The sequence below is a fragment of the Garra rufa genome, chromosome 21 (assembly GCF_049309525.1).
Source record: "Garra rufa chromosome 21, GarRuf1.0, whole genome shotgun sequence".
NCBI lineage: Eukaryota > Metazoa > Chordata > Actinopteri > Cypriniformes > Cyprinidae > Garra > Garra rufa.
Window position 1 is genome coordinate 2,047,639 of NC_133381.1, and position 26,251 is coordinate 2,073,889.

General features: G+C 34.3%; 1 protein-coding gene across 1 annotated transcript; it reads right to left on the reverse strand.

The window, feature by feature from the left end:
• Window positions 1-934: 934 nt before the first annotated feature.
• On the reverse strand, window positions 935-24,409 carry LOC141296219 (olfactomedin-like protein 2A). The gene is made up of 7 exons (XM_073827493.1): window positions 24,285-24,409; window positions 16,948-17,208; window positions 11,763-11,870; window positions 10,635-10,823; window positions 10,162-10,417; window positions 3,076-3,330; window positions 935-1,128 (listed from the first exon to the last, which is right to left on the reverse strand). Exons 1-7 carry the CDS (start codon window positions 24,351-24,353, stop codon window positions 935-937), a joined length of 1,332 nt encoding a protein of 443 aa, XP_073683594.1. The 5' UTR covers window positions 24,354-24,409.
• Window positions 24,410-26,251: the final 1,842 nt, after the last annotated feature.

Sequence of the window (26,251 nt, forward strand, 5' to 3'; positions counted from 1 at the left end):
AATATATATATATATATATATATATATATTTTTTTTTTTTTTTTTTTTAATAAGTATATTTTATTTATTTGTTTAAAAAAAGCATTATTTATATATTATATATTATATATATATATATATATATATATATATATATATATATATATATATATATATATATAAGCACCCAAAAATGAAAATTCTGTCATTAATTACTCACACTCATGTTGTTCCAAACCCATAAGACCATCATTAAAAAGTCCATAAGACATCAGTGGTTCAACCTTTTCTGGGCCTTGAACATGTCATTTGTGTTGCTGTCTATGCAAGGTCAAAAAGCTCGGATTTCATAAAAAGTATCTTAATTTAAGTTTTGAAGATGAGTAAGGGTCTTATGGGTTTGGAATGACATGAGGGTGAGTAGTTAATGACAGAATTAAAATTTTTATGTGAACTATCCCTTTAAATGTTTTTCCCCTTATGGTTATCTCGCCTATCGTGCCATGCGAGCCAAAACTGCCACTGGACTCTGAAAAAGTCCAGCATATGACTCCCCTGGCTCTGTCTTAACAGTAAATATTTTTAGAAGTATATTAATACCAGTCTAAACAGGCACTCACAAACACACACTAAAATCAACTATAACATCTTCCAGACTCTCTTGTTTCAGGGCCAAACGCACACACATATTCGCTGAGCAGCACACACCTAGTCACAAAAACAAACTGGCTTGTTCTCAAGCACAGACAGTGACACAGTTGACATTTACATTTATTCAGAACCCTTATCCAAGGAAAATCCCTATCATTGTTTTCTAAATACAATACGAAGACCTTGAAAACACAGTGTCCCCTGTGAATTGACCTGAGTCACACAAAAGATACTGACTTAGATTGTCTGTATCTAGACAGCTGCATTCAATAAATAATTACAACACTGAGTTGTATGAATGGTCTTACACACCCTGTTTAAAGTTGTCCAAGTTCCGGAACTCCACAAGGTTGTTGCCATAGTAATAGTTGGTGATGTAGATTTTGGAATCCTTCGCGGCGGGATCCTTCATCCATGCGCCCTCATTCCTACCGTAACTGTGCTGTTTAACCGGCAGATCAACCGAGGCCAGCGTCCCTTCGCAGCTGTGCTCTTTAACTGCCAAAAAACATCAACAACAGCTTCAACAACACATATGCACCAGGATGCAACCACATTGCTTGTTTGAAGAATTGTACTTTTTTAAAAGAATAGCTCACCCAAAAAGGAAAATTCTGTCATTAATTATTCACCCTCATGCCGTTCCAAACCCGTAAGACCTTTGTTCATCTTTGGAACACAATTTAAGATATTTTTGATGAAATCCGAGAGCTCTCCGACCCTGCATAGATAGCAATGCAATTGATATGTTCAAGACCTATAAAGGTTTGAACGTCTCGGATTTAATCAAAAATATTTTAATTTTTGTTCTGAAGATGAACGAATGTCTTATGCATTTGAAACAACATTAGGGTGAGTAATTAATGACAGAATTGTCATTTTTGGGTGAACTAACCCTTTAAAGTTTAGTTTTAGTTTTTCCATTTTCTTTCCATTATTTTATTTCAGTTCACACCGTTTTAAACCGGTTTTAGTTTAGGATAAATTTTTGTAGTAGTGTTGCTTTTCCATTAAATGTATTTTAATGTAAATATACAATCTTAATCTCATCTCACAGGAAAACAAACTACAGTTGAGGTCAAACGTTTACATACACCTTCCAGAATCTGCAAAATGTTACTTATTTTACCAAAATAAGAGGGATCATACAAAATACATGCTATTTTTTATTTAGTACTGACCTGAATAAGACATTTCACATAAAAGACGTTTACATATAGTCCACAAGAAAAAAGAATAATTTAATTTATAAAAATGACCCCGTTCAAAAGTTTTTAATACGTTTGATTCTTAATACTGTGTTGTTATCTGAATGATCCACAGCTGTGTTTTTTTTTATTTAGTGATAGTTGTCCCTTGTTTGTTAGTTAAACTACCCACTGTTCTTCAGGAAAATCCTTTAGGTCCCACAAATTCTTTGTTTTTTTCAGCATTTTTGTGTATTTGAACCCTTTCCAACAACGACTGTGTGATTTTGAGATCCATTTTTTTACACTGAGGACAACTGAGGGACTCGTATGCATCTATTACAGAAGGTTCAAATGCTCACTGATGCTTCAGAAGGAAACACAATGCATTAAGTTAATTAAATTTGAAGGTCAGGGTAAATGTAATTTATTTTGTCATGTAAGTATCTTCTGTAGCTTCTGAAAGGGCAATACTAAATGATATAAAATATATGATATTAAGGCAAAATAAGAAAATGTACACATCTTCATTCTGTTCAAAAGTTTACACCCCTGGCTCTTAATGCATCCTTTTTTCTTTCTGACGCATCAGTGAGCGTTTGAACCTTCTGTAATAGTTGCATATTAGTCTCTCAGTTGTTCTCAGTGTGAAAAGATGGATCTCAAAATCATACAGTCATTGTTGGAAAGGGTTCAAATACACAAAAATGCTGGAAAACCAAAGAATTTGTGGGACCTGAAAGATTTTCCTGAAGAACAGCGGGCAGTTCAACTGTTCAGGACAAACAAGGGACTCATAAACATCTATCACAAAAAAAAAAAAAAAACAGCTGTGGATCATTCAGGTAACAACAAATGATTAAGCATCAAGTGTATGTAAAATTTTGAACAGGATTATTTTTTATAAATTTAACTATTATTTTCTTTTGTGGACTATATGTAAACGTCTTCAGTGTGAAATATCTTATTCAGATCCGTCTTATTTTGGTAAAATAATTAACATTTTGCAGATTTTGCAAGGTGTATGTAAACTTTTGGCCTCAACCGTATTTCAGGAGGTATTGATTCCATATAAATTTTCAGCCAATATTTAGTAAGAAGTAAGAACGCAGGTCAAACATAAATGTAAATAGTGCGTAATCAGATCATATGAAAATTTAGGAATGAGATCCTACAAACTCATCTGAATTAGCCACCAATTCGACCAAATGTGAAATAGTTATGAATTGTCATAAGATTGTGTTGAAATCTACCATACCTGCAATGTATGAGTTGTTGCTGCTGTTGTCCAGCACTAATGCAATGGTTGGAGCCGGTCGCTCCTCTCTGTATATTGTTCTGCTAGGTGTTGACGTCCTCTGGGTTGTTGTTGTGGGAGGAGTGGTGGTTGTTGTTTTTATTGTCGTGGGTACGGTTGCCGTGGTCGTCTCTGTTGCTAAGGTGTCAGGAAATATGGTACTTTCCTCTTCCTCTACCTCTACCTCAAGCAATGTGTCCGTTTCATCAGGTCTCTCTTCACATGAGAAAGAGAAAATATAAAAAGGAAAGAGATTAAAATAACCCAGATTTCACACTTTAGTAAAACACACTGAAATCAGAAACTCTAAACTTTACATCTAATGAAGCTTTGACTGAAAAATTAAAGTAACTGGTCAGATTTTGACAAAAACTTGATTTTATCTACTTTTTTATTGAATTGTTGTGGAAATGTTACTAAATTGTTCAATTCAAGAATACAGAATATAATACATGTTTCTTCAGCAGCAAATCAGCATATTAGAATGATTTCTAAAGGATCATGTGAGACGGAAGACAGGAGTAATGATGCTGAAAATTCAGCTTTGCATCACAGGAATAAATTATATTTTACAATGTACTCAAATAGAAAACAAAGTGTACTTGACTCATTTATTTCCTACACCTGCCTTGTGTGGGTACATGAAGTCTCTGGAAACATTGTAATGCCAATAAACCTTGTTGACATGTCGAAGTTTGAGCTTTAAATTAGTTTCTACACCAATTACTCAACACTTCCAGGACAAGATGACTTGCATCTAAAAACACTATTTATACCTTTTGCCAAACTGCTCTCCAACAATATGAACACACTTGGTTTCTCGTGTCCAGAACATAACACGCTCGATCTCACCAAGGTTTGTCATATTTACCGTAGTAATGCACCTGCTGGGGGGGGGGGCACGGGATTGTGGGAAAACTATATTAAATGAGAGGCTGGATTTGATTACTGTACATTAGATCACAGGGTGGGACGACAATAAAATAACCCACATTTAATAGTTCAAGTAATTTATGTTTATTCACTTGACTTACGCTCGATCCGCCGGCTTTTGTATTGTCGTTACATTCCTGTCAGGACAGATCATACTGAATCTCCATCGTAGTTCTGTTATACATTAGCTTAAACAGATCAAACAAATCCAGTCCAAGACACGCTAGCGAAGTTAAATAGACCTTGGTCTGAGGAGATGCCATATTTAATTTGACATGAACAAAAACAAGGCTTCTGAGGTACAGTTTGTTTTAACCGATGAAACTGAAAAATGTAATTCCATCATTTTAGCTGACAATCAGCGTTTGGTGGACAGAAGGCATTGGTTTTGAAAATTAGAAGTGACCTAGGATCTAAATACAGTTGCATTTAGCAAATGCTGTCGTCCACAATAACTTGCATTGCAGTCAAGGTAAAGATTGTATGCATTCTCTGGGAATTGAAACCATGACCTTGGCATTGCTATAAACATATTCTTATGTTTCGAAAAAGTGAAAAAGAACATTAAGTATAAAAGAAATTATGATAAAAAAGGAGTATTCCTTACAGACTTGTTGACATTCGTCAAAAAAGAAATGTCATACTTTGACTAATGCTGGTTTGCAGAGCATTCAATTTAAAACGTCATGATTTCCAACTTGGCTTAAATGGCTTTAAAATGGCTTAAAGGGTTCTTTCACTTCCAAAATAAAATTTCCTGATAATTTACCCCCATGTTATCCAAGATGTTCATGTCTTTCGTTCTTCAGCTGCAAAAAAAATGATGTTTTTTGAGGAAAACGTTCCAGGATTTTCTCCATATAGTGGACTTCAATGGTTCTCAACTGGGTGAAGGTCCAAATTACAGTGTCAATGCAGCTTCAAAGGGCTCCACAGGTCTTGTCTAGCAAACAAAAAGACATTATCTAAAAAAAAAACTAGCCCAAACTCACGCATTATGTATCACATTGGAAAGGTCACGCATGACGTAGATGGAAGTACTGACCCAGTTTTAACAAAGCAAACGTGCAAAGACACAGCCTTTACAAAAAATGGAAAAACGATGTAGGATGATTTTGAAGTTATGTGAAGAACTAATATTACGTAATGTGTCAAGCTAGTGCAAGATGATGCATTTTTGGTTAAAAAGTATACACATTGTTATTTTTTATAGAAAATGGCCTATTGTTTCACTAGATAAGACACTTATTCCTTGGCTGGGATTGTGTAGAGCCTTTTGAAGCTGCATTGGAACAGCAATTTGGACCTTATAACCAATGGGTACCATTGAAGTCCACTATATGGTGAAAAATCCTGTAATGTTTTCTTCAAAAAAACTTAATTTCTTTGGGACTGAAGAAAGAAAGACGTGTTTTGGAAAGGATGTACAAATTTAGTTACATCAGCTTGGTTTCATTAGTTGGGGTCAGATTTACTTACCATTGGTTTCCATGCAATTCACAAAAAATCAACACTTAAAAACACTGAAAAACTTGATTCCAGCTTGTCAAAGACTAAAATATGAAAGACATTAAAAGTTATTAAGTTTAATACTTAAAGTTTATTCAATATTGTGGACTTGTCTTATGAATCATTCATAGAGAATTGCCAAAAAAAAAACTTAAGTTTTTAGTTGTTTAGTTGTGTGCAGCATTCAAAAGAAATTTTAAAAAATTAATTTTACCTTCACGGTTTGAGAACTAGAAATGTAAAGTTCAAAAAGCAATAAATACTAATTACACCAAGTAAACATAATGTATTATTTATACTAAGTTGTAGTTAATTGCAACTACAAATAGTCACTGAAATAATGATAAAAATGTGTCTTTGCAGCTAATTTCGAACGCAAAATATGAGGGTAAACACAACAGGGATTCATAAATTTTATGTTTTATTCTGTTTAAGTCTGACAAAATTGCTCTTAATAGCACGGGTATATTTGTAGCAATATCCAAAAATACACTGTATGGGTCAAAATTATAATTTTTTCTTTTACGTCAAAAATCATTAGGATATTAAGTAAAGATCATGTTGCATAAAGATATTTAGTAAATTTCCTACCGCAAATATATCAAAACTTATTTTTTGATTAGTAACATGCATTGCTAAGAACTTCATTTGGACAACTTTAAAGGCGATTTTTTTCTTGATTTTTTGCACCCTCAGATTCCAGATTTTCAAATAGTTGTTTCTCGGCCAAATATTGTCCTATCCTAACAAACCATACATCAATGGAAGGCTTATTTATTCAGCTTTCAGATGATGACTGCTTATGACTTGTGGTCCAGGGTCACATACAGGTTTATGTTTTTTTTTACTTGAGTGTTTTTCATAATGTTAATTTGTCATATTGTCAAATTGCATGGAAACCAGTGCAGGTCTATTTGACCCACAACACAAAAGTTAAAAAAGAATAGTTCATCCTAAAATGAAAATTCTGTCATTAATTACTGACCCTCATGTTGTTCCAAACCCGTAAGACCTTCTTCATCTTCGTAACACAAATTAAGGTATTTCTGATTAAATCTGAGAGCTTTCGGGCCCTGGATAAATATTTTGAAACCTTAATGTTATGATAAAGGACTTATGGACTTATTTTAACAATGTTCTTACTACCATTTTGGGCCTTGAATGTGGTAGTTGCTGTCTATAGAGGGTCAGAAAGCACTCAGATTTCATCAAAAATATCTTAATTTGTGTTCCGTAGATGAATGAAGGTCTTACGAGTTCAGAAACACATGAGGTTGAGTAATTAATGACTGAATTTTATTTTTGAGTGAACTATCCCTTTAAGGCGAGACACTGCAGGTGAATAGGGTAAATTTTTTGTATTACAAGTTTAGGTTTAAAAATGTTAATGAGGCAGTATTTAATGAAACACACAAATATGCATACATTTCTAGTACAAAAAACTAAACACTGGATGAAGTCAGTTTCAAAATTCTTGTTAAATTTTTTTTTACATATTAGAGTCAAAAGTTTTAACAGAGGGAATTTTGGGGATCTCATTTCTCATCTCATTTCATCACAACATAATTCAGAAAAAACAGACAATTTTTATTTATTTTTTTACAATTTTTGGGGGAATAAAATGTTGTATAAAATCAAGCAAATTATATATAAACAAATCCCTCGGTAAAAACCTTCAGGATATAGACAGGAATAAAAATGTAAAGTTTGGTGTAAGTGTTATTGAAGTGGAGATTTATGGCTCAGTGTAGAAGAAAAAAATAATTTTAAGAAAACGGCCTTTAAAAATATGCATTGTATTTGAAATCTATTGACACAAATAGATAAAGTGCTATAAAAGCAACACTTAACAGTGTTTTTTTTTTTTATGTTTTCTTTACACTAGTCTGAAAAAACACTATGCAAACCCAAAAAGCCCAAAATCTTAAACTTGATAGGTGCATGAAAAACAGCGGTCTCCCATTAAACATATAAAATTATTATTGAGTCCATTTTAGTGAAAAGTGTGCATTAAAACTGTAAGTAATCCTCTGTTAATAATCATAACCACCTGCAAATCAAAGGTTTCTTTATACAACATTTCCAGGACTGTAACCTGTTACATTTTACCCCCTTAATCTTGAAGATCTTTCTATATTGTTAAATATCCAACATCCAGCTTTAAATGGTACGCAGAATAAAATCTACAGATTTGAAGATTGGCACACTGGCACATTTACGTACAACATCTCAAGATTTTTTAAACCCAACTTAATTTTGGATTTTTATCTGCAAACCAAAACTGCAACGTGAGACAATCCAAAGTGCTAGTGCGCAGACTAATCTAAGGGCCGTTCGTTTACAGCAATTTATGCTTTAATCAAATTCCTTGTGATTGTATCTAACATGCACTAAAATAGTCAGGACCCAATTTGGAAAGCAACGATTAGGTTACGGCTATGGATAACACAAGATTAGATCAAACCGCATTACATGTCACTATAGACGCCGCTGATTGGGCTGCTTTCAGAACCGTTATTGTATAATTCAAAGGAAAAAAAACAGTGCTGCCGCAATCACACGGACTGACAAGCCAATGGCGGTAACCATGGAGACTTAAACAGGAAGTGAGGCCGCCTGCCCAAAATGAATAGAAACACTGTTGAATTGGAGACATTTGGCCGGTTTTGTAAAAACCCTGCAGTTGATATGAATGTCATGCGTGTATCAGAAACTGAAGATAATTCATTAGTGCATGTTGGCTGTCATTTCAGACTCTAAAGTCACTCTCTGGCTGAAGTCCTGCACTAGTATCCTGCTAATGTGAGTGCTGGATCATCAAGTCCCAAGATCCTGAGATCCAGTTTCACTGTGAGATGTTCATTATGTGAGAGTTCAGTGTGTGTGTGTGTGTGTGTGTGTGTGTGTGTGTGTGTGTGTGTAGTTTAGGGCCAAAAATATCCCCAAAAGAGAGAGATATCTGACAAAACCTCCCTTTGAGGACATTCAAGGACATCCTCAATTGGAAAACTTGCAAAATAACTTTATTAGCCACAGTAGATCCAGTTGTTTTGGTGAACAAGTTAATAAATAAAGACTTTTTTATTGCAAAGCTTTATTGTAGGATTAGATTTTGAACTGGTTGTATTTATAATTGGCTTTTTATCAACAGATGTCAAGGCTATTAAATAGCAAAGTGTGCAAGTGTATGTGTGCCGTTAATCTGGCAGATTTATGTGTGAAAAAGTATCTCTTTGTTAGCGTGGGTATTATGATACTATGGAAGCTTATTTTACATCTTGGAATAAAAATACAATACCAGCCAAAAGTTTTTGAACAGTAAGATTTGTAATGTTTTTTTTGAAGAAGTCTCATCTCCTCACCAAGCCTGCATTTATTTGATCCAAAGTGAGCCAAAATTAGGCCTAGTCCACAATTACACAGGTATTTGTGACCCTGGACCACAAAACCAGTCTTAAGTCGCTGGGGTATATTTGTAGCAATAGCCAAAAATACATTGTATGGGTCAAAATTATTGATTTTCTTTTATGCCAAAAATCATTAGGAAATTAAGTAAAGATCATGTTCCATGAAGAGTTTTTTGTAAAATTCCTACCATAAATATATCACAATGTAATTTTTGATTAGTAATATGCATTGTTAAGAACTTAATTTGGACAACTTTAAAGGTGATTTTCTCAGTATTTAGATTTTTTTGCACCCCCAGATTCCAGATATTCAAATAGATGTATCTCGGCCAAATATTGTCCTATCCTAACAAACCACATATCAACAGAAAGCTTATTTATTGAGCTTTCATATGATGTATGCATCTCAGTTTTGTAAAATTTAACCTTATGACTGGTTTTGTGGTCCAGGGTCACATTTTTATAAACAGGGTTTTTCCTCCTTCATTAAAAAATGAAAACATATAATGGAACCCTAACCTTTAAGACATGATGGCCAATCAGAAGCCTGAAATAGTGTATCAAGTTTCTGAAAATCTTCACCCTGGCAGGAGTTTTCAAAACGGTTTGGTTTCAGCAACCAGAAACTGCATTTGTGTGTGAATGAATGACAAAACTGCATTTAAAAGGTTCCTTTTTTCTAAAAAAAAACCTGTGTTTTTGTGGACAGGGCCTCATTCTGCTCCTAACACAAACTGTATACTCGCATCTGATTACAAATGGGCAGGTTTGTGCATGTGTGTGCACGAGTCGTTGTATTAATAATTGTACGCCAGATCAGTTCTAGGCTGTATAGTTCCTTGTCATACTACCAGAAAACCGTTTCGCATTTTCAACAGATGAAGTGGTTTATTATCTGTTAGTTTATTGTCTATTACTTATTGGCTGTGTGGATATGAATGTGTGCACATGTGTTTCGGGTTATGAGAGTGTGTCTGTGCTAATATCGAATTAAGTGTGTGTCTGGACTGGCGTGGATACAAGCAGCTGTGCTTCTATGGGGAACACAAAGGAAACAAGTTTGTCTCCATAAGGATGTGTGTTTCTGGGTGTGTGTGTGACATATCTAAACTTTAACTGGAAAAATCTGTACCTAAAGCAGTTAAAAATCTTTTGGGGTTTGGTTTGTCTACATAGAAAAGAATTGGCTGTGTCTTACCTTTTTGGTTGCCCGCCTCATCAGCTTTGGTGGCTTTGTAGTATGTGATTCCCCGGATGACTCCTGGCTGGTTCTGTGATGGTTTGGTTTTACCGGACAGTTCTGTTTGCTCTGGTTTACCGGGTTTGTTTGGTTTCACGGTTTCTTTCTTCGGCTTGGCCGGCTTTTCCTTCACTGGCTTTGGTGGAGGTTTCCCTTTTTCTGGATTCTTTGCTGGAAACTTTGAAGCATCTTTGATATTTGTCCCCAGTGTGTCCTACAAACAGAACACATGTCTAACTCAACAGCTGTTAGAGATCTCACGCTAAAAACTCTGTTAATACTTACACCGAATGCAATTATATGCTTGTCACAAATGCATGCAGTATGCATGACAAATGGAATGGAAGTGATATCAACTGCAATTTGCAATTTAACATTTAACATACAGTAATTAACATTTTAAGTCAGAGACGAAAGGTTGTGACACTTACCTGTGCTTTGCTTTTAGGGCCTGAGGAGGTAGAGTCTTTTTGCAACAGCTGAAGGCCCAGATTGGACAACTCTTTCTTTATGCTCAACATGATGTCAGAATGGTTCTCGTACTGCCGTAGCTGATTGGTCAGAGTCGCCACACTGTCTCTCACAAAGTCATTCTCCCGAGTGAGGTTCATCTTTATCATCTAGATGAGGTACACAACTTTAAATCACACAATTACACTAAAAACATCTGCATTAACCAATGTTCATCTTTCAATTCAACTTTTTACTCAAATAATATGATGCTACACACTACCATTCTAAAGTTTGGAATACATAGGATTTTTAATGTCTTTGAAAGAATTCTCTAATGCTTATAAACACTGCATTTATTGATCAAAATGCAATAAAAAAAATATTGTAATATTGTGAAATATATTTACAATTTAAAATGACTTTTTTCTATTGGAATACATTGTAAAATGTAATTTATTTCTGTGATGCAATGCTGAATTTTCAGCATCATTACTCCAATCTTTAGTGTCACATGATTCTTCAGAAATCATTCTAATGTGCTGCTTAAGAGACATTTTTGATTATTATCATTTTAGATATTTTGAGACATTATAAATATATTTACTTTGACTTTTGGTCAATTTAATGTATTATTTCTGAATAAAAGTATTCATTTATTTCATAAACAAAATAATCATACTAATTCTAAACTTTTGAACGTCAAAAATGCAAAGCAGAAGCATTTTCACTAGTGGTTTTAAGACTATATAACCAAGGTATTTGATAATGACCCACAATGTACATGCAGTAAATCTTCTGCGGTGCAGATTTCTAGTCCAGCTTTCCCCGATAATGAGCAAAATTTAATTGGAAATAAAAACAGAGTACATAAGTGTGACTATTACATGACTGTGGTTTTTGCCCCTTTGGACATTTCCTCCCTCTGTCCTGTTCTTTCATACACGCACATTATTTTCCCATCCCTCAAGCCAAAGTGGAGCGGTATAACGGATAATAACTTTAGCCAGAGCATTGTGGGTAGCTACAGAATGTCCTGAGTCCAGTTAAATCCCGCCACGGCTCATTAATTCTCACATGTGTATGTTCACACGCATTTAGCCACTCACCTCCTCCAGGTTGTTCATTTGAGACACCACCTTATTGATGTATGAGTGAACTTTGAGAAGGTCCATACTGAATAAAGTTCCTTCCAGAAGATCCACCATGGACTGCAGCTGCAAACATCAGTGGAAAGTTAGTTTTGGAGGTTAACAAAGCAGTTTGGGTTTCATGAATCTGCAATAATGTTTGCAGTTTGTCATGGCAATGATTGACAGTCATTATTTATTTATTTTTACTTTGGTCAACCAGCCTCATCAGAAAAATTATGGTCCACTGGCTACACTCTTAAAAATAATAGCTTTTGATTGGCATTGATGGTTCTGTGAAGAACCTTTAACATTCAAGGAAACTTTTCAATCCAATAAGGTTCTTATTTGTGGAAAAGGTGGAAAATGGTGGTTGTTCATCCTAATGAACATCCCAAAATTTTGTTATTTTAGGTTATTTTAAGAACTGTTCACTAAAAGGTTCTTTAGAAAACCAAAAATAGTTAATCTATGGCATCACTGCAAAAACATATGGAAGTAATTTCTGCCACTGAACAAAACAAAGTATTTGCGACTTTTTATCTCACAATTTTTTTGTGAGACTTTTTTCTAGCAATTGCAAGTCTACATCTCACAATTCTGACATTTTTTTCTCAGAATTGCATGATACAAACTCGCAATTCTTACCTTTTTATTTTTTTAAGATTTAAACTCCAATTGCAAGTTATAAAGTCAGAATAAACTTTTTCTCAGAATTGCGTGATATAAACATGCAACTGCAAGTTGTAAAGTCAGAGTTTATGACTTGTGTTTATATCGTGCAATTGTCAGAAAAATAAATCAGAATTGTGAGTTTATATCACGCAATTCTGAGAAAAAAGGTCAGACTTGTGAGTTTATATCATGCAATTCTGAAAAAAATTTGAATTGTAATTTCATATCATGCAATTCTGAGAAAAAAGTCAGAATTGTGAGTTTATTTCACTCCATTCTGACAAAAAAAGTCAGAATTGTGAGTTTATTTCACTCAATTCTGACAAAAAAGTCAGAATTGTGATTTATATCACTCAATTCTGAGAAAAAGTCAGAATTGTGAGTTTATATCACGCAATTCTGACAAAAAAGTCAGAATTGTCAGTTTATATCATGCAATTCTGACAAAAAAGTCAGAATTGTGAGTTTATCAAGCAATTCTGACAAAAAAAGTTGGAATTGTGAGTTTATTTCACTCAATTCTGACTAAAAAAGTCAGAAGTGTGATTTTTATCACTCAATTCTGAGAAAAAGGCAGAATTGTGAGTTTATACCATGCAATTCTGAAAAAAAGTCAGAATTGTGAGTTTATATCACGCAATTCTGAGAAAAAAGGTTAGACTTGTGAGTTTATATCACGCAGTTCTGACAAAAAAGTCAGAAAGTCAGTTTATTTCATGCAATTCTGACTTTATTTCTCACAATTGTAAGTTTATATCATGCAATTCTGAGAAAAAAGTCAGAATTGTAAGTTTATCAAGCAATTCTGACAAAAAAAGTTGGAATTGTGAGTTTATTTCACTCAATTCTGACTAAAAAAGTCAGAATTGTGATTTATATCACTCAATTCTGAAAAAAAGTCAGAATTGTGAGTTTATATCACGCAGTTCTGACAAAAAAGTCAGAAAGTCAGTTTATTTCATGCAATTCTGAGAAAAAAGTCAGAATTGTAAGTTTATCAAGCAATTCTGACAAAAAAAGTTGGAATTGTGAGTTTATTTCACTCAATTCTGACTAAAAAAGTCAGAAGTGTGATTTTTATCACTCAGTTCTGAGAAAAAGGCAGAATTGTGAGTTTATACCATGCAATTCTGAAAAAAAGTCAGAATTGTGAGTTTATATCACGCAATTCTGAGAAAAAAGGTTAGACTTGTGAGTTTATATCACGCAGTTCTGACAAAAAAAGTCAGAAAGTCAGTTTATATCATGCAATTCTGACTTTATTTCTCACAATTGTAAGTTTATATCAAGCAATTCTGACAAAAGAGGTCAGAATTGCGAGTTTATATCATGCAATTCTGACTTTATTTTTCGCAATTTACTCGAAGAAAATTTGTTTCAACTCTTTTTTATAACCTTGATAGAACCATTTTTAAGCTGGGTTAATTTTTAATAATGTAGACAAGAAAAAAAATAGTCTGGATTTAAACTGTTTTTTTAAATAGGAAAAAGACAAACAGGAGTCATTTTTTTTCTTCATGAGAGTGAATTCCTCATATGCTTATTGTTGACGCGTGCTGCAGAGAGTTCAGTCGTGTAACAGCTTGACTGTCATAGTTATTTATGGCTTCATATGGCATCAACAGATATGAAGAAACTGCGGCGAGGTCAAAACAGAGCCACATGTTTGGAGCTAAACAGCACAAGATCAGCAAATGTTTGAGGTTGAAATATTAAAACCATTGTGTCTAACTACTGCCTAAAGGTTGCTGAATGATTTTGAGGCCTTTAGCAGAGCTGTAGTAATACAAAACCAAACCTGGTGGGATTGTCATGAGGCTCTGTGTGTGTGTGTAATATGGATATATGGACTGGAACGCTCAGACAGATGAAAAAAAAAAAACGGAAAAAAGACGGAAAGAGTGAACCAGACAGGAATGGTGCAGAGGAAAGAGGACAGGTGCTATAAAAACACACTTGCGAACATGTGCGCCGCATACATGAATTCAGCCGTCCACTGTTCTCTAGTGAATCAGTGTGCTGTTAACCTCAAAAAGAGCACTTTCTTTCCTGCTTCTCTTTAATTTACGTCACAGTTGTGCATCAGTAATGTATTCTCATCCAGAATTTGGTTAATTGACCAATAATATGTTTAATTGAATCCAGCTGTAATTTTTGGCCTGTATCTGTAACGTTGAATTTAAAAGTTGCACATTTTAGGCCGCCCTTACAACAATTTACCATGGTTTTACAAACGTAATACTAACTGTAATAACTATAACGATATTTTTTGTGGGCAAATGTTGTACTAAATCATTATTTATTACAAATTTATTACAACTGTGGGATTTATATTATATGTGACCCTGGACCACAAAACCAGTCATAAGGGTATTTGTTTTTTAAATTGAGATTTATACATCATCTGAAAGCTGAATAAATTTAACTTTCCACTGATGTATGGTTTGTTAGGATAGGACAATATTTGGCCGAAATACAACTATTTGAAAATCTAGAATCTGAGAGTGCAAAAAAATCTAAATATTGAGAAAATTGCCTTTAAAGATGTCTAAATTAAGTTCTTGGCAATAGATATTACTAATCAAAAATTAAGTTTTGATATATTTACGGTAGGAAATTTACAAAATATCTTCATGGAACATGATCTTTACTTAATATCCTAATGAATTTTGGCATGAAAGAAAAATGTATAATTTTGACCAATCTAATGTATTTTTGGCTATTGCTACAAATATACTCATGCTACTAAAGTCAGAATTGTGAGTTTATATCACGCAATTCTGAGAAAAAAAAGTCAGAAATGTGTTTATATCATGCAATTCTAAGAAAAAAGTCAGAAATGTGAGTTTATATTGCAATTGTGAGTTAATATCATGCAATTCTGACTTTTTTTCTCTCGCAATTGTGAGTTTATATTGAATTCTGAAAGAAGAATTGTGAGTTTATTTCTCGCAATTGCGAGTTTATATCACAATTCTAAGAAAAAAAGTCGTTAGTGATGTGAGTTGATTTCTTGCAATTCTGAGAAAAAACCCAGAATTGTGAGTTGATTTCTTGCAGTTGTGAGTTATTATCATGATATTTTGAGAAAAAAGTCAGAATTGTGAGTTTATATCTTGCAATTCTAAGGAAAAAAGTCAGAATTGTGAGTTAATTTCTTGCAGTTGCAAGTTTATATCACGAAATTGTGAGAAAAAAATCTGAATTGTGAGTTTATATCCTGCAGTTCTAAGAAAAAAAGTCAGAATTGTGAGTTGATTTCTTTCAGTTGTGAGTGTATATCACAAAATTGTGAGAAAAAAGTCAGAATTGTGAGTTTATATCTTGCAATTCTGAGAAAAAAAGTGTGAACTCGCAATTGCGTGTTACTAATGATTTTTGGCATAAAAGAAAAATGTATAATTTTGACCCATACAATGTATTTTTGGCTATTGCTTCAAATATACTCATGCTACTTAAGACTGGTTTTGTGGTCCAGGGTCACAAATATAGTAATAGTTTGTAACTGTGCTTAGGCTATTCATTTGGTTTATTTTACTTTTTTCATTTTAAAATACAAATTTTCAAGGTAAACAATTACAGTAAAATGTATTTTTGGCTTATCGTTTAGCAAAACATCTAAACACAAAATAAATATGAACTAAATTTACTTAATTACTTCATAAAGGTTTATTTTTAAGGGGAGACACTGTAGAAAAAACAGTTTTTTCAAGCACCTGTCAAGTTTGATATTTTGGCCTTTTTGGTGTTTCATAAAGTGTTTTGTCAGACTAGTGGCAAGAAAACATCCAAAAGACACTGTTGAGTGTTTCTTTTATAGCACTTTATCTATTTGTGTCAATAGATTTCAATTACAATACATATTTTTAAAGGCCGTTTTTTCAAAATGAGTTTTTTCTCCTACACTGAGCCATAAATCGCCACTTCAGTAGCACTTACACACACTAAACTTTAAATTTTTATTCCTGTCTATATTCCGAAGGTTTTTACAGAGGGATTTTATTCCTTAAAAAAAATGGTAAAAAAATATATTGTTTTCTGTCTGTTTTAAGTTTTTCTGAATTAAGGAGTGCCAATATGATATACCCAAAATTCCCTCTGTAAAAACATTTGACTCTAATATGGCAAAAAAATTAAACAAGAATTTTGAAACTGACTTCATCCAGTGTTTAGATTTTTGTACTAGAAATGTATGCAAATTAGCACATATTTCATTAAATAATGCCTCATTTGCACATTTAAACCTAACATTTTAGAAAACTTGTAATACAAAAAATGTTTGCAATTATCAATGTAATCAATCAATTGGGTAAGTAAGGTGATAACTATTAGTTAATTTGTTTACCCTATTCACCTGCAGTGTCTCGCCTTAAAACAAGAACAAACAATTTGGCAGTAGGGCATGGAATAAGTTATGGTTGTCATGCAAGAACTACGGTAAATTTTATTATGGGATGTGTTTTCAAAGTAAAAAGTGAATGAGGCCTACCTTGAGAAGTTCAGGCGCCTGTTTCTTAAGTTTTTCCATCTTCCATTCGTTCTCACAGGGGTTGAGAGAGGAGGGCGGAGCCGTGCAGGAACATTTACAGTCTGATCCGGAACTCACCGTCTCCACTGTGTAAAAATCCTCCACACGCACACTTCCTGTCCGCAAGCGAGCACATGCATCCCGGGTCAAAGGCCGCATGATGCACTTACAGCGGCAGTCGGATCCCTCTGATGTCATGCGGACTTGTTCCTCCCCGAAGATCTGAAAGGAAAACAGATAGAAAATTCCATCAAAACTTAGCACACTTTAGACATGCAACATTAAAATGTCCTTATTCTAACACAGGTCAGTCTCAAGTTAACCTGAGACTTGAGTTTATTGATCAGGGCTTTAACTGCTGTCTTCCTGACATTAGATATGAGAGTTTGATGTCAAGAGGTCATTAGTGCCACACGACCACATTCAACCACATGCGCCGCAATGACCTACGACCTCTCCTCAACGTGTCCATCATTACTCAATTACTAAAATGTCATTAGTGTCAAGTCATATGGCGAATTTAACCGTATAAAACCTAAATCCTAGAAGACAATCTTTTCTCAACCTTTCAGCTTAAGACCAGTCTAAAATCAACTAGTCTGTGTTAACAAGAGTAAACCAGTCACATGAGATGTAGAATACACCATCTTTAGGGTTACAGAGTTACTGTTCATCTGTCTTGTAGGCCATTATTGTCAACAGGGTGAGTGGAAAACAAGCAGATGGTTTCAAAAGAGTGACCTCTGACCTCTGAGAACAGAAACCAGATCATGCAAAGTGTGTCCTAATTCAGATCAGTTTAGATACTGTGGAAAGGAAGACTAAATGTATTTAGTCAATTTCTTGCAGGTAAATGTGACCTGGACCACAAAACCAGTCTTAAGTAGCACAGGTATAGCCAACAATACATTGTATGGGCCAAAATGATCGATTTTTCTTTTATGCCAAAAATCATAAGGATAAGTAAGCGTCATGTTCCATGAAGATATTTTTGTAAATTTCCTTTTACATAAATATATCAAAACTTAATTTCTGATTAGTAATATACATTGCTAGGAACTTCATTTGGACAACTTTAATGTTGATTTTCTCAATATTAGGGTTTTTTGGCACCCTCAGATTCCATATTTTCAATAGTTGTCTCGTCCAAATATTGTCCTTGCAATTGTGAGTTTGTATTGAATTCTGAAAAAGAATTGTGAGTTTATTTCTCGCAATTGTGAGTTAATATCACAATTCTGATTAAAAAAAGCTGAATTGTGAGTTTATATCACACAATTCTGACTTTATTTTTAGCAATTGTGAGTTTATATCAAGCAATTCGGAGAAAAAGTCAGAATTGTGAGTTTATATAACATTTTTGACTTCTCGCAATTGTTAGCTTATATCATGCAATTCTGTCATTTTTTTCTCACAATTGTTATTTACATCACACAATTTTGACTTTATTTTTCACAATTAAGTTTCTATAAAATATTGTCCTATCCTAACAAACCATACATCAATGGAAGCTTTCAGATGATGTATAAATCTCAGTTTCAATCCTTAATTTGACCCTTGTGACCAGGGGTGCACATAAGTTTTTTAGCCTGGTTCTCATAAGAGTACCTGGAGATTTGGTTTGGTCCTCACACTACACATAGTTTGACCCATTAAATATAAATACATATAAAATTTGTAATAGTGATAATAATATAATTGGACTTCATTTATTTAGTTTTTTAATCAAATAAAATTATGTTTAGTATTATGTTTTTAAATAAAAAGGGAGAATTAAATAAAAATACAATTAGTAAACTTAAAAATAAAATGATAGTATTTACTTTTTTTGTGAATTTTTTCTCATTTTCAACCTAAATTAGCAAGCATTTATTTTGGCGGGTTGTCGACAAGTACGTAATGCGAAAGGTGCGCGGCGTCGCAGACGCAGATGGCCTTCAAATATACGCACTCCCGATTGAAGAACGTTCGGTGAAAACGGCAGCGAATAGCCTATAATTATGCTTTCAGTTCGAATAGAAATCTTAGGAAGTATTACAGTTTGTCGATCTAAAATGGTAATTGTACATTAATAGCTGCAACCATGTTGGTACGCAAATGCACGCTCTGAACTTATTTACACAGCTCATTTTCTTATTTTGGTCACGCATGCGAACCTGCGGACCACTTATGTGCACCCCTGCTTATGGTTTATGACTTTTGGTTTTGTGGTCCAGGGTCACATGTGTGTGTGTGTGTGTGTGTGTGTGTGTGTGTGTGTGTGTGTGTGTGTGTGTGTGTGTGTGTGTGTACCTGGTATTCATCACATTATGGGGATCAAATGTCCCCACAAGGATAGTAATACCAGTAGATTTTGACCTTGTGGGGACATTTCTTAGGTCCCCATGAGGAATCAGGCTTATAAATCATGCACAATAAGTTTTTTTGAGGAAGTAAAAGTGTGCACAATCTCCTGTGAGGGCTAGGTTTAGGTGTAGGGCGATAGAAAATACGGTTTGTACAGTATGAAAACCAAGGAATGTCGCCTAAGGAATGTCACCATAAAACATGTAAACCCAACGTGTGTGTGTGTGTGTGTGTGTGTGTGTGTGTGTGTGTGTGTGTGTGTGTGTGTGTGTGTGTGTGTGTGTGTGTGTGTGTGTGTGCGTGCAAGTAGGTTTAACATCTTGCATTACTATCTTCTGTAGCGATTCTGAGACCTTCTCAAAAAACAAATGGAAACGCACACATCATTGCACCCTGCCAACTTTTGGTAGTTTAAAGCGTGAGAAAGATCTTATTGCTTGATCTACACATCTGATAATGTGTTTGTGAAGGGTGTGTGGGTGATTTATGAGCTAACTAGCTGTTCGAACATGTTTTTGATTCTATTGCCCCACACTTCCGTGTTTGGATCTTTCTGAGGGATCAGTTTATTGACATACATCCCGGTTTGTTTAGAATATAATCAGTCAATGTCATGTCACCGTGGATGTACTGTACCGTCACCCTTTCCCAGCTATTATCTGGCATGTTTAGGATAGCAACCGAAATCTCCAAACAAACAGAGGGCAAGTGTCAGCTGTGTTGTGCTAAAATAAGCGAATCCACTCTGATTTCCTCAGCAGGGATGCATTTCTTCCACTGAGATGCTGGCAGCAGGACAAATCCCCAAGAATTAATATAGCTATGTTGAGATAGAACTACTGGATACTGTAGTAATATTGTTATTTACACTATTTAAACATTCCAAAAGCATAATAAAAGTAGCATAGTAGTGTAAATGTACAATATTAAAAGTCTTATGAAGTCATACAATAGCTTTGTGTGTGGAAGAGACCCAATTTAAGTCATTATTGGCTGAAAATGGACTTCACTGCAACTCAGATGGCACATTTAGACATCATGGTTGTTTGGGACAAATAAAGGTGATTCAGTAATAACAGAATTTTAGTTATTGTGCAGATTATTCACTATTGCTGTAAAACATGATATACTGTACACTTAAAAATAAAGGTTCTTCACGATGCCATAGAAGAACCTTTTTTTGTCTAAATGGTTTCATAAAGAACCTTAAACATCTAAAAAACCTTTCTGTTTCACAAAAGGTTCTTTGTGGCTAAAGAAGGTTCTTCTGATTAAAAAAAGGTAAGAAAGTGATGGTTCTTTAAAGAACCTTTGACTGAATGGTTCTTTTTGGAACCGAAAATGGTTCTTTTATGGCATTGCTTGAGGAACCTTTTAAAGCACCTTTATTTTTAAGAGTGTATTTACCTGAGACGCACATTTCTGCAAGGTTTTAAGATATAATCCATAGTAGTCTCTGCATGTTTTGTTCCACCAACAGATTTTTCACTTTTTTAAGCACAAAACTATTTGACTAGAAATGTTTTTTTAATGTACAAAAGGTCTCTTATGCTCATCTAAGCTGCATTTATTTGAAAGTTAAACCAGTAATATTGTAAAATATTAGTGTGATTTAAAATAAACGTTTTCTTTTTTTAATATATTTTTAAATGTAATTTATTCCAAACTTCAATGTCACATGATCCTTCAGAAATCATACTAATATGCTGATTTGCTGCTCAAGAAACATTTAAGTATTTTTGTGAAAACCATGATAACTTTTACAAGATTCTTTGATGAGTAGAAAGGTCAAAGAACAGCTTTTATTTGAAATACAAATCGTTTGTAACATTATAAATGTCTTCACTGTCATTTTTTATCAATTTTATGCATCCTTGCTGAATAAAAGTATTAATATCTTTAAAAAAAAATCGTACTGAGTTTGGAAATGTAAAGTTCACGACAAGTGGAAGGACATGAGGAATCCTTTCTTATAGGTCAAATCCTTTGTAATCCCATGTGAGGAACCAGACTGGCTTTTCGGCCATCCACTTTCAAAAGATAATTAGTCATTTAGCTATAAACAGCATCAGTCTTTGATGTACTGACAGGAATGAAGAAAAAAAACAGACACATGTTAAATTTTCTCTCAAGACCCTCACAATCCATCACTAGTTCATACAGTCTTTCTCTTCTCATTCCTACTTCTCCTCTATCACCCCTTGAGACTTCTTAAATTGGACAGACCCATTTTTTCTGATCATCCAAAAGGCAGATAAGTTTGTCTCTTTAATGGAACCGATTTGGACAAATTTAGCATAGCATCACTTGTTCACCAATGGATCCGTTGTAGTGAATGGGTGCCGTCAGAATGAGTGTTCAAACAGCTGATAAAAACATCACAATAATCCACATGCAATAAATACATCAAAGAGGTTTTTAACTTCATACTATTTCACCCTAAAATAGTCCTCTATGCATAATATTGCTTTCTCCGGTTAAAAAAGTTGTTTGCCTAAATCAGGAGAGAAATATGCTCAGAGCAAGCAGTGTTTACAAGTAAAAACAGTCTAAAACACTTTAATGATGTTTTTGTTTCTTACAAACACACAGCTTTTCACTTCACAAGAGGTTCTTTGATAGACTTAAGTTGTGTGGATTACTTGTGATGTTTTTATCAGCTGTTTGGACTCTCATTCTGACGGCACCCATTCACTGCAGAGGATCCATTGGTGAGCAAGTGATGTAATGCTAAATTTCTCCAAATCTGTTCTGATCAAAAAACAAACTCTATATCTTGGATGGTCTAAGGATGAGTACATTTCTAGCCATTTTTTTTTTTTTTGGGGGGTGTGCTGTTCCTTTAAGGTAAGCACACTTCAGCCAGTCAGCAACCATCTTCAAAGCTGTGCTAAAAAAAACTCACAACATCCTAGTATCATGGCACTGAGCTGTGCATTTTGAGTTCAAACACTCACAATTTTCAACAGACCATCATTCCTTTATGGATTGTTTTCTTATGCTAAGCACAGGTAACAATTTAGTGGAATGAAAGAAACAAGAACAAAAATCTGACAGGAGGATTGGGGCCCTGTCCGTTCTCTCCAGTGAGCCGTGACCTGTGATAAGTGCGGCTCCTGATGCATCATGACGTCTCAGTGTCGTTTTCTCATGTGCAGTTTTATTCTTGGTAAATCAACCGGTTTAGCCGAAGTGACTTTTGCCGCTCACACATCAGCCTTTCATCTGTCCGCCACAGCTGGAGGGCTTTAAGAAAAACTTCAAATGAAGTGATAAACACTTCTCGTTAAGTGAACAATTTGGGGTGAAAAACTTTAAATATGTCAGCAAAAAATACATTTGGAGTTCTAGTGAAGATCACAATGAAAGGTTACTGGAAATCTTCATGATGGATTAGAAAGCTGCTGTCTTGCCTTGCAGCTCACTGGAATTTTTTTTTTAGATGTCTCTGCACTGTGTCTCTACTGTATGTTTCTCAAACTTATGATTTAAGATGCTAGTCTGCTCCTGAAGATCTACCTTCCTGCGTTCAGTTCCAGCTCTAATCAAACACACCTGTGATTCAAAGTCTTATGGTTTACCTGAAAATGACAGGCACCCTTAGTGAAAAAAATACATGGAGCTTTTCTACTAGACAGCAATAAGATGAAATAAAGAACATTTTTCATTCTTTTTTTCTTTTAAGATCTCAATCTTTAAGATTCAAATTTGCAAAGACGCCAATATCTGCAAGTCAGAGGTCGCAATATGGACTTTAATATTTCTTCTTAATCAAATTCTTTTAAGAGCAAATTATCAAGGTATAGACTTTTTTAATTGCACTATAAGCATCAGAGACAAAGCTAACACTAAAGTAATACTCAAATTATAAAAATTAGAGCCAATATTAGCTGTTTTTTGGAACTATTGGAAGCTAATTAAATCCGAGCTTATTTTTTTCCATTTCAAACATGTTTTTTTTAGACCTCAGGCAGTCGCAAAAGTGTTATTATTATGGCTTGAAGCCTTATTTTCTTCATTTTTGTCAAAGCAACAGCCAGTGTTCATAATATAATCTATCAGTATTGGGCACAATACTGTAAAAATCATCCACTGTAAAAATGAAAAAAAAAAAGCTTGATGCGCTTTGTGGGGTGGAAACCTCTGGAAAACCTTTAGGCAACAATTGAATTTCCAATTTTTCCAACTTGACGAACTTAATAGCCTATGAATATATATTTTGCTTTACTCAAAATCCTTTTAGTTTTCGGGCTACTAGAGGAACCACTGACAGTCTTGCAAAAACTTTTAATAGCATTCTGTACGTTTCTAAGAAAAAAGACGTGTCTTGTGGTGATGTTTTAACACCATTAAGGCTAATAAGCTGTGAACGTGAAACCTCTGAGCAAGCGACTCTTCTTCTGTGCAGGTGCATTAGATTATAGTTATAACAGCACAGCAGAAAGCTTAGACCAGGACTGAGCATCTGTGATTTTAGACAGTATTATGATATTTGCTCACTCGCGTAGCCTACCCGAGACCTTTGAACTCGTGCCCGCGATGCGTTGCGCGCACTGTGCGCCCTGTTGAAGAGTTTAATCCAAGCACTTTCAAAGCGCCCACCCGTGCGAATAATCATTTCAACTATAAAAACACCAAATCTTACTGAACTGAAGTGAACATGACAAAATATATCCATTTTATTTTGAAAACAAGCCATGAAGTTCCAGCTGATCGTCACATTTTGATCAAAATCTGAACAGATATGTTTTTTACGCAAGTAAGCAATAGAAATCATGTTCTATATTTGAATAATTCATGCATTAAACATGGAAACGTTTTAGTACTGCTATTAACATAATTACAGTATTGTTTGGTAATAAAATAGTCGATTTTTTTCACAGTTCTGCAATGATGTTTTAAATATACGCACATAAATGAAAAGTCATTCTTAAACTTTGACTTTTTCTTACCTTGCTCTGAGATGATACATGACTGGACATCATAAGCAAACACGCCACGAGCTCCACTATCCTCCACATCTCGCCGGTCTATGAAACTCCTCTGTGTGAAAGTGTGAGATGTGCGTTGATGCGACTACAGACTACAGACCCAACATCATCACCAACCTCATCACTACCACACCTCTCTCTCTCTCTCCCTCCCTCGCTCCCTCGCTCACTCTCTTATCTCAACCGTCTTGATCTCAACACAACTCCTCCATCTACTGGACGCTTGCAAAAAAGGCACGTAAAAAATAAATATTAGTATTCAATTTGTTTTTAAAACACTAGGCCCTATATGGCCATTTATGTGTTAAATTATATAAAACAAATCATATAACACATTCTTCAACAACATTCTGTTGTTTTTCCATCTGATAGGCCTGTTACAATAAAAAAAGTAATTTGAAATAATTTAAAAGTGAGATTTTTTATTTTTATTTGAATGTATTTATGAATGATTTATCAATTTATGAATGATAAGCTTTACGATTTTTATGTTTTTTTCTTTTCATTCTATAAAACCGCAGTGACCGGTGTATTGAAGTAAATTACCAGAAGGGGGAAGCAGAGGACATTTAACTGTTGAATGATAGCGAACAGCACCACTGGATTTAGTCTACACTCTTAGCCTAAATATAAAGGTGCTTCACGATGCCATAAAGGAACATTTTTGTTTAAATGGTTCCATTAAGAGCCTTTAACATCTGAAGAACTGTTCTGTGTCAAAGGCTCTTCAGATTAAAAAAAGCAAGAAATGATTCTTTAAAGAACCTCTGACTAAATGGTTCTTTGTGGAACCAAAAATGGTTCTTCTATGGAATCGCTTTGAAGAACCTTTTGAAGCACCTTTATTTTTAAGAGTGTACTGGTCTCTGTGATTCTGGTATACACTTTTTTTCAGCCTACTAGCGTTCAAAATGTCTAAAAGTGTGTACGTGCATGATGGCAATCAAACCAAAATGGAGTATGCTATCTATAAGGAACCATCTATGACATTTTTATATATTAAATAAATACAGTGGTGGCCATAATTATTAGAACACTAGCATTTTCACCAGCTAAAATGGTTTTAAGTCAGTTATTTCTATATTTTGCTGTACTGTGTCAGTAGGGGGGAAAAAATTAAATAACTTGCACACACAGGAACCCGAGCCGAGATTTTGCTCCACGCACGTGTATTGGTGTTCTCTTTAATCGTGGGGAATTTCAAATTTGTGCGTCTTTTCATTCAGAAGATATCAAAAGACGTTTTTTTTTTTCCAAGGTGAGATTTTCATTTCACCATGTCCCTTCCACAATGATCAGTGTTGGGGAAAGTTACCTTTTAAAGTAATGCGTTACAATATTGAGTTAGCCTATCCCTAAAAAAATTACTAATTACATTACTTAGTTTCTTTCTATGGAAAGTAATGCCTTGCGTTACTTTTGCGTTACTTTTTAAATCTGGGCAGGGCTTGCTTGCTTGTTTTTAATATAAAAAGTTCTGTTTTTGGCCAATGTAAAAGCCTTTTCACACCAAATGACCCAGGCTAAGAGAAAAGTATATCATGTCTGCACAGTAGACCGCAGAAAAATGTCAACCTTTCAGCAATAAAGAAAAACAAATGTTAGATTATCTTAATTTTTATATATTTGTATTATCTTACATGTTTAATTATTGCAGGTTTGCGTTGAATTTCACTGTTTTTATTAAGTTTGAGGAATACTGTGTCCGTTTTTTTAGTAAGTGAGATGAATTAATTCATGTTCACATTTATTCTAGATCTTAAGTAACATCTTACAATTTCTCTCAACATGGGGACAGGAGAGCTTGTAATCAATAAAAGTAACTGGCGTTACTTATTTGAAAAAGTAGCTCAGATATTTTATTGTCAATTGAAAAGTAATGCATTACTTTATAGTTACTTGGAACAAGTAATATTATTATGTGACTT

Excerpts from the sequence above, each read along its gene's own strand:
- LOC141296219 (XM_073827493.1), bottom strand. The coding sequence starts at position 24,353 with ATGTGGAGGATAGTGGAGCTCGTGGCGTGTTTGCTTATGATGTCCAGT. Across the intron at positions 17,209-24,284 it reads ATGTATCATCTCAGAGCAAG|ATCTTCGGGGAGGAACAAGT; the intron begins GTAAGAAAAAGT and ends TTTTCCTTTCAG. Across the intron at positions 3,331-10,161 it reads TGAGGCGGGCAACCAAAAAG|AGAGACCTGATGAAACGGAC; the intron begins GTAAGACACAGC and ends TCTCATGTGAAG.